The sequence below is a fragment of the Athene cunicularia genome (assembly GCF_003259725.1).
Source record: "Athene cunicularia isolate RWA chromosome Z unlocalized genomic scaffold, athCun1 chrZ_part2, whole genome shotgun sequence".
NCBI lineage: Eukaryota > Metazoa > Chordata > Aves > Strigiformes > Strigidae > Athene > Athene cunicularia.
In genome coordinates, this window is record NW_020799143.1 from 23901497 (window position 1) to 23919097 (window position 17601).

Consider the following 17601-nt stretch of genomic DNA (forward strand, 5'->3'; position numbering starts at 1 on the left):
GGGTGCCCGTGCCGGTCCCTGCAGCCGCGGAGGCGTTGGCGCTTCTCGCGGGTCCGGACCCCGCTGTGGGTCTCCGGCATCCCCCCGGTCTGCATGGGAACGTGACCGTTTTGGCAGAGCGGGAGTGGAGGGGAAAGGCGCAAGCCTCAGTTGTGCGTGCCCTCGAATGGGTCAGGATGTGCGAAGGAAGGGGTCTGCTTTGCGGGATGGCTTGTTTCCCGTGTGGTGTCCCCCCACTGCTGCCAGTACCTCCTTACCTTGCTGAAAGAAATAATAGGGAGGAAAGAAAATAAAAGGAGAACTCTCACAAAGCCGGCCGTTTGAACTCCGTGTCCCACATTTAAGAGATTTGATTTGCTGAACAATGTTGTGTTCTTTCTTTTAACTTTCTGCTTTTGAGAAATACTGCCTCATCCCTTTGTATTTTTTCTTTCTAACACACGCAGATTTTGTTAGTATAAGTTGTTGACAGAAAACGTCCTTACTGGCTTTCGTGCCAGAAAGGATAGTAGGAGAGTCTTGCCGGGAGCAGAGCAGCTGAAGGGTCTGAATTCTGCCGTCGCGGAAGTCTATTATGTAATGCCTTGTGGTTTCCATATCAGTACTGCATTTTCCAAGATAAGAACAACTCGTTGGGAAGGAAGAATCTAAACTGGAAAAGGGGATACTAGTAAAATATCCTTTGGAAATGTTGTTTAATGCTCATGTGGAAGTGGAAAGTAATGTAACATTAGAAGAAGAGAATGCAGAATGAGAACATTTTTTGTGACAGAAGATATCACTTTTTTTTTCCTTTAAAAAATTGTTACCCATTTTTAGTATACATGTTTGTTTTTTTTTTTTAATCTCTCCTTATATTTTTAACAATAACATGCATATAATCTTTAGCGGTTAGCACTGGTGTTTCTAATGGCTTCCTTTGTGCTTTCAGAAAGCTTTTTCCTCAGGAACTGGATACATTCTCTCCTCTCCTCACAAAAGTGCACTAGCAAAGTTCAATCAGTATCAGCACTAGAGAAGTGATATCTGCACTACTTACACACTAATGGGTGATCTTTATATTCCATCTGGCTCTGAGTCTGTGAATTCTTCAGAGAGGAATGCCATACAACTTCTCAGTCCCACAAATAGCTGTAAATAGTTTTGTTTTAATAGATAACACTTTAATCAGTGCATTGAGAACCCTTATAAAGACCTTTTAAATCATCTGCTCCATGTTTAATGTAAGAAAATTTAAAATTCTGTGGAAGTATCCAGTAAATTTTCTAATTAGCTTTATTGAGCACCCAGCTAAAGCAGTTGTAAGCCAATACAATGCCATGCTGGCAGTATGCTGTATCATCATTGGTAATGACAGTTTTGATTTGCTATTGACATTCCAAACAGGTGAATATATAAATACACCATTTTTGCCTAGACAGTACTGGAGTATTTTGTAGGCGTTTAAGACCCTGTCCTTGCATCTGAGACACCTTGCACTGTAGTCTTGTTAAATGCTGTAATGATTGTCTGCGTTACTCGCCCATTATTGTCACAAGATACAATGAAAAATTTGTGTTTTCAGTTTGTGAGGAAAATGGCAGCTCTTCATCGAAGTTTACTGGCAGCCGTTCAGTGGGGCTTCTTATTTATTCACTTATGAATGCTGTTGTCACTTCTCTGAAGAATCCAGTATACCTGAAGAAGTGGCGATTGTTGTAGAAACTATGTTTCATCAGTTTTAACTGAGTTTAATGAATATGTTAATCAATTGCCTATGCTGAAAACATAAAGAGTCAATATTAACCATGCCTGGGTTTCATACATGAATTAAGTATATGTAGTGTTGCATTTATTCTGCATATACTGAAAAGTAGCTTTTCAGTTTCTGAGGATAGTCCTGTATTTCAAAAGTTAGAAGAAAGTGATTCAAAATCTCAATTTAAAATATTTACTGAAAGATGGGTTTTTTTTTGTAAAGGGATGATCTGTTAGTTTTCTTAAGAAAAAATCTGTAAACAAAAAACCCCACCAGAAGAATTTTCCTTACTATGTTGTTGTTTTTGCAGTACTCTTTACAAATTCCTTTTGAGTACTCAGTATCACAGGTTTATTAGCAGGTGAATACGTTAAGTATAGTTTAGGCCTATTTCCTAGTTGCAATTATAACTTGCACGTCAGCTGACATGGATGTTAGGCTCATGTAGGACTCCTTAAAGTGTTGCAGAACATTATTAATTAAACACAGTAAAGGCATTGCTTGTTCATCCAAAAGCATTGTAAGTTTCCTTAATACATTAGTGTGATGTGTACAGAGCTTAAAAACAGTTATATGTTCATAATTCTATTTTCATAGTTACTTTAAAATACATAATGCTGTTCCGCTCTATCACAGTACTTTAACATAGAGCCACTACTATCATCTCTTTACATGTCTTTGATGCATTCAGCATTGTGCTAACAGGAGGTTAGTAATGTTACTTTCCAAACAAAACTGCTTATAGTCTTAATATAGGCTGTGCTTTAGTTTCTGAACTGCCTCTTTATTCATGCTTTGAATGTTTCAGAACAATTTTCATTAGCATAGCTTTTAAATGTAGATGTTAGTCTTCTCGTGCTTGACTGTTACATTCCAGGTAGTCAGTTGAAATCTGCTTTGTTCTTTGTGAAACAGAGTATGTTAATTTTTCTTGCATAAAATCCTTAATTTGAGTCAGTTCTCTCTTCTGTCATTCAGAAGCATGCAGTCCAGGGTCTCTTGGCTGATGAAACCAAGTGGTTGAAGTTAATTTGACAAGCTCATGTCCTGTCAGGACGACAGGTTAGCCTTTTTACCCCTTCTTTCTTTGTTTCCACTTTTTGTTTATTCTCCTTTCCCTCTTGGTCCCTGCTCTCCCACATTTACTTCCACACCCTTTTGCTGTGTGTGCAGGTATGCGTATCTCTTTGCATTATGGGCAGTGAATGCTATACCAGTCAGGCTATAGTTGTCAGGTCCTTGTAATACTGCTTGTAATCCTAGAAAGTGCTGTATGCAACAGCAAAATTGCCTTTGTGACAGTGAAAGAATAGATAGAAAAGCGTGAGATCTTTCAATTTACCACGAATGGTTTCTGCTGCATTTATATTGACAAGACTCTCCCCAGGGACTCTGGGAATCACCTTAGTTTTCCTCCTAGGAATGGTAGCTAGCGTGTGGGAGGTAACTGGGCAAAATGGAAGAGCTCCTGGAAATACCAGGCAAAGCAGAAGGTTTAGCGGTAATTAGTATCTTCCACTTCCTGTGCAGTTTGGTTTCTGTTCCCACGCCAGGCAGTGCTAACACTACATGCCTGTTTGAGTGATAGCCAGAACGTAGGGGAGGAAAATGACATGGAATAAAAATTAGTTATGAAAGGAAACCTCTAGCTCAGACAAATCCAGGTCCAGGTGTTGAAATTTAGAAGTTTTGAAATTCTCTTTTTAGCAGCTGTAAAATGCATGTTGTGACTACTGTGCTGTGTAATTGAAATGGATTCAGTTTTAATCTCAAGTAACTCCTAGTCAAAGTTTGGTCCTAGAGATCACTTTAAAGATAGGCATTTTCTCTTCATCCTCAGAGCACTTCAGGTAATGCAGGAGCTACAGGGCAAAGCCTATTACTGTGTTTTCTATCTTTGGCATCGCATGTTTGCTAATCCAGTGCTGTGAACATTAGTTTCTAGGCAATTATCTGAAATGGCTTTGTGGAATAGTAGATGGAGTATCTGTCAATGAAACAGAGTAAGTTTTCTTGTAGGAACTATATGATCAGCTGTGGAAGAATAATGATTGGAAGTGGGTTATCTTTCACTTTTCATGCATCTTTTGGCTGTTTAGCTAAGTGGCTTGCATGGTTGCAGTGTAAAGGAGGTGATCAACTTAATTTTCATGTCTATTTTTTAAATTCTGACACCTGTGGATTTTAGTGTTTTAGGAGCAGGTTTAAAGAAAACAGAGCTGCAGCATGCCAGCTGTTTTCTGGCAACTGATTTTGTAGAAGGGCAGTGTAAAGAGTGGAGAAATATGTATAAAGCACATCTTTGTTAGCATGGGAAGAATCACATTTCAGATGTGCAAGTTTTAAAGGGTTCATCTTTAACTTTTTTGAATGCTTAGTAGAAGATGTCATATGTTTCTCACCATGTACCTGCCTAAAATTACTTGTGTTTTCTACTTTCCTGTTATAAAACAGGAGGAAAAAGAGAAGGTGCTTTTTTTTTTTTTTTTAAGGCCACAACTTTGAAGTAACTGTGCCTTTAAAAACTTGAAAGTGAGTTTAACTTGCTATTCATTTAGCAGTATTTCTTCAACTTGCCAATAAAAAAGTCTATCTCAGTCTGTTCTTATTACTGTAAAGAGATTAATGAACTTTAGCAGTGAAATACAAAAATAGTTAAAGCTACTTTGAACTAAGCTAGTAAGCTCTTTGAGGTGTGAACAGTATTTGTATCATGTATAAAAGGGCTGGTTTTGGCTTCAGACTCCTCTGGTACAGGCTGCCAGGAGTATGCAAAATGAGAGAATCAGAACTAAACTTTCCATTTGTGCATCTAAAAGTGATGGCATTATGAAAATACACACTATAGCAAATGATAGACTTCTGTCTTTCAATAAATAATCATGTATGTCTCCATACTCTTCAGCAGTGTGTTATTGTTAAAATACCTAGCAGCAAGCTGGTTTAAAGGCTAGGGGTTGTGGCTGTAGTGGATGGTGGTGGTGGTTATGGTGTGCCTCTGTGGTGCATGTTGGACAGATGTGTGCTTGCTTCTGCTGTACTTTGGTTATGTGAATGTGCAACTAAGCTGGTGGTGACAGATCATGGATGTGGCACAGCAGGAGCACAGTCAGGTAGCTTTTCACCATTTCAAACTGCAGGCAGAGCAAATGGGTCATCTCAGACTGTGATATGTAGAAATGCTGGTGTGCCTGAATGCATTGCTTTTGCGTCAGAGGAAGTATCCCGAAGGAAAACATCCTGATGGCAGTTTTGGTCTTGTTCCTTCTTAGTAACACAATTGACAAAAGCATTAAGCTGGTCAGCTGAGGATGAATTCCCTGCTAATATAAACACAAAATACAGAGAATTAAACTGAGAGTTAAAAATGGATTTGCTAACACTGAGATAGCTCTGGAACAGTATTCTGACCTCTAAAGCCTGAGGTAATTTGAAAGTATATCATGAGTGTCTTAGCAGAGCTGAGGACTTCTTTTCATTGCAAATTAGACAGCATCATCTCCATCTATAGAGTGTGTTCAGGACTTGTGCCTGCTTTTAGAAAGCTTCCTTTATAAACCATCAGAGTTTGTACCTCTGGGATTGCATAAACACAGTGATGACCTTGTCTGTTCTGTCATTTGTAAAACATGCCTTTCACAGCACACTAAGAATAAGATTTTAAGCAAGTTGAATCATAATATAAAGCAATATACAGCTACTCCAAAAGATACGGACTTTTTACAGCTGCATCTCTTCTTGAGATTCTCAGGGAACTAAAGCAGAAGAACAGCATCCCTGTATTTTTCCTGAGTAGTTTCCTCAGAAGATGAGTTGAACATACAATACTATGTGCTTGTATAGTGCCGTGATAAACAGGGTCATGGCACTGAAATGACTGAAACATACTCCATGTCTTTTTTTCACACAGTTCTCTGTTGCATCCACAACACAGCTCTGAGTAGCTGTAGATGAACTCCTGGAATGGTGAAACAGGAAAGAACTGCTTTGGTTGGCATTGCCACTGAGAAAAACAGCTGTGAACATGACATAAATGCCTTTATTTGTAAATAGGGGCTCTGAATAGAAAAGTGATAGCAGTTTATTAATCTAGAAGGAGAAGCTGTCAGTGATTAAGGTTTGGGGAAGCCAGCTTCCTTCATAATGTTTAAATCACGTCCAGCCCTCTTCATGGAAAATAGACAATTTTTGTCTTGTTTTTTAGAGCGACAAGGTGAAAATGCAAGGTACTTGGTTTGGTTTTCAGATGTGGTGATCACTTGCTGGGATTTGGCTTTTCAAGTGTGAAAACAAATTCATAAAGGCTTGTTTTTATTTATTACTGATATGCACGAGTTGGATCATGGAATAAAGTTACTGTGACAAAGTGAAATTCAGAGGATTTGAACATCTGGCCCTAAGTGGTACATTGTCCTAAAATGGATAACCTGTGATTTTGTACCAATCTATGCGCAAATTCAAATGCAATAAAATAGACTGATATGAAGCCTCAGGCATCAAAACTAGGGAGGTCTTGGCAATGGAATTTGAAACCATTTTAAACCAACTTGATCTGGGTTTTCTACACAAACTGTAAATAATAAGGCTTGTCAAAATGTTGATCCTGGCTTTCGTTCCTTCTAAGCGAATATATGTTTACAACTGTTTTCTTGCTTTTATTGTGAGGAACAATTCATGCTTGTCCTGCTCAGGTTGTATAACTAATGGTCCTGCTGAATTCTAGGTATGCTGTCTTACTGAGAGATCTGTCAACGCCATTCCTTTCCCTATTTTCCCCAAAGTTTCAAGAAAAACTTATTTTTCTTGTGTGCTTAGAGATCACAGCTGTCCGCATATTTGTAAAGAGACTTAAGTTGGGATGCTGTACTGAAGTGCTTTCCTATTATCAAGAAAACAAAGGAACTGTTGTGAAAGATAAGAGAATAAAATGCACAGCTCGGTTCATACACCTGCAATGATATTTGAACTCCTCACTTCTCCTCAGCTATCCATTTCCATCAAACATGTTCTGTCACTAGAAATTTCTGAGCAATTGCAGATACACTGTTGAAAAAACCCCCATACCCCAAAAAAACATGAAAAAGAATAAACAGAGCAATTTCTGAAATTTTTCCTCCCAGTCTAAAATTTCCTGCCTGGAAATCCACACTGATGAAAACCCAACCGTCATCCAAATCTGAGTCCCAGCTACCCTAGGCATTAGCGTTAATAGTGGAGGCTGTGTTGTGGGTGTCCTGCAAGCCTGCATGGCACGAAAGACTCTGTGACTTTTCTTTTTAAAGGGGGATTTTAAAAAATGTGCTATGGCTCATGCACCTGAAATGGTCAACATAGAGCTTGAAAACTGGTCCAGCAGGGAATGTTTTTTAGGAATCACTGAAATGGGAAGCAATGGAACTCTGTAAAGTGTCTGTGACAGCTGTGATTTATAGCTTCTGATGAAGGCAGTGCAGGACATGTTATGCAATAGTATGCAGATAGCAGCTTTGATATGGAAATGCAAAAATATTACAAAGTATATTCCTAAAAGCAATTTTCAGGCAGGTTTTAAGCTCCAAACAGACTCAGAATACAGTCACCTCTTAGGTTATTTTAATTATCCAAGGAGATACAGGTTTTGTAGATTGTTATTTTATGGGGCTGTTTCTTGTTTTCAGAAGTAAAGCTGCTTTCTTCTTCAGAGCTTAGTGCTTCTGTAAATGTGACCCTTTTCCCTTTCTGTTATTTTTCAGGGAAATACTCTATTTGCTGCCTGTTACCATTATTGGAATAGAAGCTGAGAAGCAGGAAACATGTTGGAAACAATCGGTAATCTTTTTTTTATTTCTCTGACTATATGTTTGTGGCCAAATAAAGTGTGCATGACAGATTTAGGTTATTGGTATATACTGCTGAGAGTGGTTCTATAAAAAATATGTACTGTGCTTAGAAATACATGGTGCATTTGGGTTTATGTATTTGGTATTTGAAAATGAAAGGCGTACTGTCATTTGTTTAGTGTATTTAATATTTAGCCTCTCATCTTGATTTCACTGTTTTAATCTTTACTAGAATTTTAAAAGTTTGTATGAAAAAAACCAAATGTTCTCTATTATGGCTGTTTTGGTCACTGCTTATTTACAGTGGTCTGCAGCCACAGTTCCTGTAACTGAATTTTAATGAAGACTCTTTCACTTTTGTAACTCAGTTCTTGATGGACAAAAATGTAATTTTCTTTGGCTTCTGTTTTGTGCAGTGCACTTGGCTTCCTGGTTCATCATTAGACAAGTTTGGGTTGGGATTTTTGTTCAGAACTGGACAATTCAAGTCCTCTGTAGTTTAAACAGTGGAGAGTGATGCATTTAAAGCTGTTACCCCTTGTATGTGGCTGTTTCTAAACTGTTACTGACTAGGAATTATTATTGCTACAGATACACATCGGGCCCTCCAGGCTATGGAACGCTTACAGGCAAAACTTCGGGATCGAGGTGACATTGCAAATGAGGAGAAATTGAGCTTATTAAAATCAGTGCTTCAGAGTCCTCTCTTTAACCAAATTCTCAACCTTCAGACTTCTGTTCAACAACTGAGAGATCAGGTAGGGGAAGTAGCCTTCCATGTGCAAGAGAAAAATGGCTAAGAAGGAGCAAAAAATATGTGTGTCTCTACATGTTGAATAGTGAAATCAAATAGTCTAAATTAAATATCTGATCCAAAGCTTCAGGGAACTGAGGGGAATATACCCATTGACTTTTCTGGGCTTTGTTAAGGCCCATAGTTTGTGTATTTGTTTTTTTGTGTATATGCTTGTTACAGTGTGTGTGGTAGGGAAATAGTGATACTACGTGGAGAGTTAACATAAGGCTTTCTGTCTCTACCCTTCAAAAGGAACATGTGTTTTATGAGGTTTTAGGATTTTATTCTTAAGAGCATTTTATTGCTCTCTTGTGTCTTACAGGAATAAAAGATCAAAGAGAAGTAAGAGCTCCTACCTCCTTTTTCCTTGTTCAGGGTTTTAAGTAAAAGTATTACTTCTCTGCATTTCTTTGGTGAGGATGAGAAGAGGCACAGCAACTCATCTATATTGACTTGATTATTTATTACTGTAATTTAATTTCCTTGTCAGCAGCATAAGAACTTGAAGAATTTAAAAAGTAGTTCAGTAACTGAATTAGGACTAAACTGTGTATCTGGCTTTGCAAATAGTTGTTCCTGTAGACCCCTGTAAGATGGGCAGCTCTGTGCTTGGCATGCAGAAATGGAGAAGTGGGAGAATCCGGCTGACCTTACCGTCACCAGCTGACCTTACTGTCAGCGTGGAGCCACATCTGGTCTCTGACCGAACTGCAGCTGGTGAAGAGTCCTTACAGTCTTGATGCTACTTCAGCTGTGTGGCAGAAGAGCACAGTCTGGCCCTTTATTGCTTCTTGTGGATCATCTTGATGCTATTTTGCACAGACAAGAAATAAGTTAGAATGGTGTCTACAGTGCTATATGTGAGCATGTTTTTCAGATTTTGCATGTTTGCTATGTAGGCACTGGATGACATTGGAGTGATTTAAAAAAAGCTAGGAAAAAAAGCTGTTTTGAGGGTTTATTTGCTTTGCTGTTTGAAAAGGAGAATTTACCAGTGAGATCCAGAAATGATGTGAACTATGTGGTGATGACCCTGGGAATATGTAGTGAGAAGCATTAACAAGAGTTTGGTGAAAAGTCAAATTAAATTTTCACTTACAGACATTAACTGTGAAGTTAAAGGTTGTTTCTGTTTTTAAATACAGTCACCCAAATTAGTAAAATGAAGGAGCTGATACTGCAGATGGGTAGTTTCAGATGTGTATTTTTTAAAAGCAAATAATAATTTTACCCTCAGCCCTAACCCTGCAGGTTTATGTGTGCAGTAACTTCGGTGGCCTGTACATGCTGCATGGTACATAGCCAGTCTAGCTGACAGGGAAGCTACTTGGATGTGAATTCTCTTCTTGGTATGTGCTTATGTGAACACTTGCACATGCAGATTGTATATAGCAGACAAATATTCCTTGCATTCCAGTGAGTTACTGCAATTTTTTTATGGTCTAAAATAGTAGACTTTTTTTTTCTTATAGATAAGTGATCTTCTTAGCACCAGAAAAAATCTGAAAAAGTGTGGTTTTGCATGCATAAAGGTGTTTCAGATTTTCAGTCCCATTTCCTTAAAGCTTCTGTGTGTTAACCAGAAGTTGTTACCCTTCACTGTTGTTGCGTGGTTAACAGGATCCTCTTGGTTTGAATTTGTGTTACATGCAGTGGTGTGGACTGAGTGGTGTGTTCCTTCATCTGCGTGTTGGTGAGGCATGATGGTAAAGTCATCCAGTCTGATGCTTTGGTGCTTATTGGTAGGTGCCTTAAAGTTTGGTTTTTTTTCCTTAAACAAGCAATCAGGATTTGTTTGCACTGCAAATCTGTCACCGCGAAGTTAAGAGCTGGAGTGAGAAAATTCTAGGGACAGCAAAGGGATTTTATTTGAGAATTACTGTCCTGACTCCACTAGTCACTTGAAGAACATCAAAGGAGCCATTTTTTTTCCTGCTTCTTTGTATACTTATTCTTCAATGAATGCTTGTTTTCTTATGCTGAAGAACAGTCTCATAATTTGAAGAGATTGTGATGTTTTGAACTTTTCAGTGGTATTTTCTTCATAAAATATTTTAAAGAAAATAGACTGTACCGTCAATCCTCTTCCCCCTTCTTTTCCTTTCCTTATTGTCTCCCCCTAGTCACCTCCTTCCCTCCTCCTCCTGTCTTCACTCCACTCAGGGCTCTGCCAGAACAAAATACCCTTCTCCTGGCTGGGCTGCATTCCTCAGATTTTTTATGCTTGTGAGTTTGACCATATTTTTTCGTTCACAGTGCAGTCGTGGGGGAGAGCCCTCCCGTGGTGCAGCACATACTGGGATGCACGGGATAACTGGGTGTCAGCGCTAGAGCAGGTTTAGGGGAGAAGTGGAGAAACTGCCTTTTCATATTGCCTGTGAACACTCGCTTAACTCTGTGGTTTGCACAAGTAGAGGAGACCTTTTGTTCTTAACCAGAACCCCTCTCTGCAGCAACAGTGTTTGCTTTGTGTTTTGAAACAAAATACTTCTGAGATGCTGATTTGGGGTCTGCTTTCCCCGCCCCCAGGATGGAGCCGTAGAGGAGCAGCCGGCAGGGCGGTGCTGGAGCAGTGCTGGTGCCGGTGCCTGTTCCCTGGGGGACCGGGCGCTTCCCCTGGGGCGCAGGCAGCGCCGGGCAGGGCAGGGCAGGGCAGTAGAGGGGAGGGTGCCGGCAGTGCTGGGCTCGCTGCCGCCTCCCTGCAGGGCTTGCACGGCAGCCGGCTTGCGCTTCCATCGCTTCCAGGGCAGTCGCTCTTGGCAGCCGCCCTTTTTGTTGCTCAGGTCACTTGCACTCAGCTGAAGTACTGCCCTGTGCTTGTGGGGTCTTCAGGAACCGAGACTCAGTGGCTGAAGTGCAGAAACACCAAGGAATTGTTCTTGTCCAAACTGAGACCTAGGAATGCTGATTATATTGCTTTATATGTGATTCACTGCAGACATGGCTTTGGTAGCTCCTTTTTTGATAAAGATGTTTTGAGCAACTGCATGTAAGCACTGTTTGATTGCATTTAGTGTCTGTAACGTAAGTTTTATTGTACTCAGTGCTATTTGTGAATTTTTCTTTTTATCTTATGCCAAATTATGGTCACATTGCAGAGATTACATACAGTATGGAGAAAGTTAAGGAAGGTTTGTCAGCATAAGCCAAATTATTAGACAAAGCAATATTCTTTCATACGGTGCTCACACAATCACAGTGCAATAAAGCTACTTCTTGATGGAATTACAGTGATCATTACAAAGTAGTGTAGTTTATATGTTAGGAAAAATACTTCATGCAACCACAAGAGCATTATCTAAGATTTCCACTTGTAGTTTATTACTCCCCCTGGAATGACCTATACTTCTGTGGTTAGCAAGAATATATGCCAGTTCTTCTCAAATTTAGCATGCTATAAGCCTGTATTTCAGGGGGAACAGGAGAGAGTCATTGTTGCGTTTCTGCTTGTAATTTTTCTGGACATTCTGAACTTCTACCTTCAGGATCATTATAAATATCATAATAAAACAGAAATGTTTCTAAAGTGTGTGTGTTTCGGGAGAGCAGACATTCTGAAAACTAAGTTTTTTGCATATTCATAAAACTTTCTTAACAGTTTGACATTTTTTCTTAGAGTTTCATTTTTTTTTTCTTGCTCTCAGAAGTCAGAAGCCACTTTATGTGAGGTAGACTTGCTATGTTAAGCATATGCTCCATTGAACATGTAGCTGTGTTTGTTTAAAGAAGATGTGATGAAAATGAGATGTTGCTATCAATTGCTATTGAAGAGGTGATGTTTGATACTGCATTGTAGCTGTGCTGGAATCACAAATGCACTGAAGATTTGAGGTTTAATTAGAACTTTTAAAAAAGTTCTGGTTAAACTGGTGTGGATTGGAGGATTATTTTTTACCTTTTCCTGCTATATGTAGTGTGCAGCAGTTCTTTTCAGTGGTATTTCAGTCATCATGCAAATAAAAAACAGTGTCTTCTGAATAATAGAGTTAATAATTAGTTATGTCAAATGTCCTAGAAAAACATGAACAACTTCCATCTTCTGGTTTGGAAAGCGGAAGGAATAGGAGAGATCAGTCAATTCCTGTATGTTTGCGGTGATGTCCCACCTCATACAAGTATGCAAAAGGGATGAAATGTCAGACTGAGAAGGTGGGCACTATATAGCCAGTTTGAACAGGATTGGGTCTATGAAAACATACAATGTAAAACTAAAATGTGAATTGGCCTGGTTCTAATTCTGTTTTAGCACAGGGATGTGTGAATTTTCTACCAGAGAGGAAAATCCCTAAAGAGGCTGTCACATCAATAGAAGAACTCCTTCAAACTTCAAGAAGGAAATGGTCATACAGGGCACATGTAGGTGGAAATTAATGGGTCCATCATGGCTAGCCTGCCAATTGAACATTGCAAACAGTGAAATAAGCTGCCCAAAGCAGTCCTCTTGTTTAGCAGTACTAGCAGAACATATATGGAACATAGTACAGAATGGGCATAGAGCTCCTCTGCATACCAAAGGTTGTGCTGTATGGGATATTGAGTGGTACAAGAAGTATTCTGGATTCAGAGAAGGTATATAATACAACTTATTGTAAGGGCAGTGTGTCATACTCAGTAACCTTTTATTTTTGATGTGTAGCTAATTTTTTTTCTTTGCTGTTTGTGCATACAGGAAAGTGTGGTGTTTTTTTTTTTTTGTATTTTAGAGAAAAATAACATTTTTAGAATAGTATAAATGTTACAAATGGTGTTTGACATTGGGAAGGTGGAAGTGAATTAACCTATTATATGGACTCATTCAGATAAGAAACAGTATGGTATAGACTTCAGTAGTATCAAATCTATGAATATAATGTAAGGGGAAATATAGAGTTCATTGAAAGAATGTGATTATGTATCTGGGTGTTGTTACATGTAATTAACTGTGAAACAACGCTTACCTACATGTTCCTTACAGGCTTGCTGAAATGGCTGTATGTGATTGAAGAAAGTGCATGTGTGCACATTTTAGGCATTATGATTTGTTTGAAGCATAACCCAAGTGATTCCTCTCAAATATGGACAATAGAATGTAATTACACTGTGGTGGAAATCACTGAGTTCCATGCATCCTGATTTTCTTCTTTGTAGTTTTTTTTATGTCAGAGCTGGCTAAGTGCTGTTGAGGACTTTTCAGTGCTGTGTTGTGGTGTTTTTTCTATAACTTGGGGGTCTTCCCAGGCACATAAGGTGTATAACAAATAATGTTTGTTCTACTGTATTTTCCTAAAGCACCCAGATGAAATTGTGTGATGAAGGACAATACTGACCTTTTAATGTCCAGACTGTTCAGAGAATGATGTGATAAACCTAATGGAAGTAGCATTCTTAAACAGTTGAGACTGGTGCAGTAGACATTTTAAAATACATTTACATTTTGGATTTTTTTGTTGATACTAGAAGTTTAAAAATAAGGCTTCAAGGAAGGGAAATACCAGTCTTTTGTACTGTGGTGCAGAATGCTAGAAGATTTGCACTGTAGAACAATGAAAGCATTTGAGGCTTCAATGTTGTGGTCCTAAATTGTGGGTAGGATGCCAGGCAAGTATGAAACACATCAATGTGAAGTGAAACAGTGCCTGCTGACAGTCAACAGACAGGTGGAACAACAGCCAAATGAGAGCTGCTGGTTCACCTGATCTTTATACCACCACTAGCCATTCATTAGACTGGTTGGTAGAGAGAGACTTGCTTGAAAATAGATACTTTACTGTGGCTGGGCAAAGCAGAGAATTTTCTTATTTTCTGCTGTAAGAGAATTGTATTGTCAAGGCTGTCTATGTAAAGGTATGGCTGTGTTTTTTTCAGATCAACCTGCTGATTTTAGACTTGTTCAGTAATTTTGTATTTAATACTAGCTCATGCAGAGAGTCATGTTGACAGCTGTAGTGCATAGTGATGCAGAAACCCTGACAAGTGACATTTTTTCCTTATGTAGCTGGTGAGGTTTCTTTCTTTTTTTCATCAAAATACACATACTTTTTTTTTTAAATTTATTTGCTTGTAAAATAGTTGATAAATTTGTTTCTAAAAATACTGGTATTGTAGAAAAAGCTTGTTCATACTTCTTTACATCTGCTGTTGTGTTGGAGTGCTTCAAGCTGCTATGCTGATATGAGCAAAAGAATTTTAGGCAGAGTATGGAAAATAATTTGTTTATTTTCATCAATTTCTGTCATGTTTTATTTTCATAATCAACAAATTTACATTGATTATAAATATTAATGATAATTTTTCTTTTAAAAATGTCTTTTTAAAATTGCAAATTTGGATTTCAAATATTTTTAACAAGCAGTTGGCCTATTATGATGCTCTTGGATGAGGAGGAGGTTTCTGCTATGTCTGTAGATCTGTGTTGTCATCAATCTCTTACAGGTAAATATTACACCTTCCATACATTCTACTAGTGAATTCCCCCAGCTTCTCCATCATGGCATGAACGTGGGGTCCTTGCCACATAATGAGTCATATTTGTTGGCTCAGCAGAATGGCAGCCCAGCTAATGTGCTAGAAGCATCGATGAGATCCATTACTTCTCAGATTAATGGGAAGTCCTGTAGTGATGACTTTGAGCAGCTAGTCAGGAATATGTCTCAGGTAAGCATGTCCATGAAATGTGGATCATTATTATGTGGATGATTAAAATAAATGCATGTTTGTTTAAAAGCAGTTGAGTTATTAAGCAAACCAGAGCTCATTTGCTATGTAAAACAAAAATAACCTTTTAATTTGAGAAATAATTGGCCAATGAGAAAACAGTTGGAAGAGTAGCCTTGGCATTGTTGGTGCTGTGTCATTGTCCTTAGCTGGGCAGTGTGTCTCTCTCAGATCAGCATGCCATTATCTTCTCATGCTCATTGTAGGATTGGCGCTCTGTGTGTGAAGGATAGGCTTTGTCAGAGCATGCTTTTGTATGCATAACTAATGAAAGCTGGTTTTGTGACTTGCTTGGAAATAAGATGGAAAATTCCTTTTGGCTTTACTAGCCTTGTTCTGTAATCTTACTGCTTTCCTGTGGTAGGCAGAAATGGTGTATGAGTCCTTTCAGTGGCTGAAGCTGGTCATGGCCAAGCATATATTCTAGCATTTTTCTAGTTAATCTGTAATACAGCTAGACAGGGAAGTCTTCTGCTACTCTCCTGGAGAGCCTTTCTCATAGTCCTACTTTTTCCCTCTTTCAGAAATTTTCTAGTTCTGCTTGAGAGTTGGCCTGTACCCTCTAAAATTTTATAGATGCATATCCTGGTTTAGTTACTACTAAGCCTTAAGTCTGTATATTTACCTGGTGTTTCCTGATTTCCTCTTCTGGGCTGTAATAATCTTTATTTCTCAGATCTTTCATAAGTGACAATTATCACTTTTCTGCATGATAATAAGAAATCAGAACTGAATAGCTATGTTTCAGTTATTAGCTAGCGTAACCTTGTCCAGCTGTAGCTGTCAAATTAGAAACTCATTTCCAATTTGTTTATCACATTCATTAATGCTGCTTTTCAACATTTTAAACACTTGTTACCCCCCCCCTTTTTTTTTTTTTTTTTTTTTTTTTTTTTCTCCTACTGAACAGGGTCGCCTTGTTGAGACCATTGAGCTTATTAAACCTCTAAGTGGTGGTCTGGGCTTCAGTGTCGTGGGACTCAAGAGTGAAAACAGGGGAGAACTGGGAATATTTGTGCAAGAAATCCAGGAGGGAAGTGTAGCACATAGGTAAGATTACTACTGGAATATTTAGTGTACCGAGTGTTAACTGACACCTGCAATTCAATTGTGTTATTGCTATTGTTTTTGTGATACAAGGGGACCTTTCTCTCATATTCTAAGCCATACATCGTAGCAGACTTAAAATTACTTATCACTACAATTTATGTAATGCTGGAACAGGGCAGTGTATGATCTCTCCTGAATTTCTAGAAATTACAGGTGTAGTTTCTCTGTGGTTTGTTTCTATCTCCTTTCCAAGAGGGAAAATGAGGAGGTTACTGTTCTGTGTCATGGCTTCTAAAGCTGAAATACATATTTTGCCATCTTTGAATGTGCTGAAAAACAATTTGGTAGAAAAAACTGGTTGTAACTAGTGGGGCTGTTTCTTAGGTAGGGTCCCACTGAGCAGCTGTGAAACCCAGCTTTTAAATCAAGCAAGGCTTGACCTAAAGTTGTTGGACTGTTACCAGAAACTCAGCAATAATAACAGCCTGCTGAAATTATGCTTTAGACTTCAATCCTGATTCTACAAGTAGTGTTGAGAGAAATGTATTTCTGCTGTGAGAAGAACCTGAGGGAACAAACTCAGTGGTGAATGGCAGCAGCACTAGTTCATTGCAGACTGGTGGGGTGTATCACTGTGTGTGGATTTGCCATCCAGGATCCTGCCTCATGGTGTGCTCTGTATGTTGTGTAGGGCTGCTGAGTCATCTTGGTGCTATTTCTCATTGTACTAGGGAGAAATTTTCTGATTATTTGTGGTCTGAACACTGTCCTTCTAACAGAGAGCAGAGCATGGCCTACTGAGTTAATTCAGTTATGAAAAGTGGCATGCTCTATGTCATTACAATGTTTTTTAATCTGCCTAAATTATCTTTTTCTTTTTTTTTTTTCCCCCCTTCCCCTTCAAGAGGTCTTTGCTTTTACTTCTCTCATTCCATGGAGTTGAGACCTATCTTTACTGAATCAGGCCCAGTCTGACTGATGAGTGAGGGCTCATAAATCAGAAAAGACCTGGCAGTCATAAGTCTTTGAGAGCGTTCTGAAAACCAGTTCAGATTCAGAAGTGAAATATTGTGGGCTGAAGCTAAATAGTGCTTCTCCTGAATGCTGTTGAGTACCTTGGCTTTTACACTGTAGGTGCTCACAGAAGCTGGTGTAATAGACTTCATTGTTTTCATTGCTGCCCTTGGTTTACAAAGCATTGCCACTTCGGGATTTTGGAGACAAGACTAGAAATTTTGCTGGTTTGTTGCAGTAGAAGTGGTAGAGAATGCAGAGGGTAACTGATCTGTTTAGGCTTTATACAGTTGCTTTGAAGTAGGTCTGAGGGAGGGCTCGTTATGTAATTTTACAGTAGTCCTTCCTTTGACAGAATATGAAGAGTGATTTTTAAAATTTGTTCAGGGCTTTTCCCCCCCTCATTTAAAAGGGATCTGTTTTGTAGTTTTCTTTCTGTTTTTCTCTCTTCCTCCCCTTTGGTTTTGACTTCCTCCCCCCCCTCCCCCCCC

General features: G+C 38.8%; 1 protein-coding gene across 15 annotated transcripts in view; it reads left to right on the forward strand.

The window, feature by feature from the left end:
• The first annotated feature begins 7470 nt into the window (after nt 1–7470).
• The window catches only part of MPDZ (multiple PDZ domain crumbs cell polarity complex component), an 89052-nt gene continuing 78921 nt past the window's right edge, over nt 7471–17601 (forward strand). For 13 of the 15 annotated variants that reach the window (XM_026866355.1, XM_026866357.1, XM_026866361.1 and 10 more), the window contains exons 1-4: nt 7471–7546; nt 8149–8315; nt 14765–14986; nt 15957–16096. In XM_026866355.1, the coding sequence (XP_026722156.1) occupies nt 7531–7546; nt 8149–8315; nt 14765–14986; nt 15957–16096 (545 nt within the window). In that variant the 5' untranslated portion in view covers nt 7471–7530. The remainder of the gene's footprint in view (nt 7547–8148; nt 8316–14764; nt 14987–15956; nt 16097–17601) is intronic. The other 2 variants (XM_026866363.1, XM_026866364.1) reach the window with 2 other exon arrangements.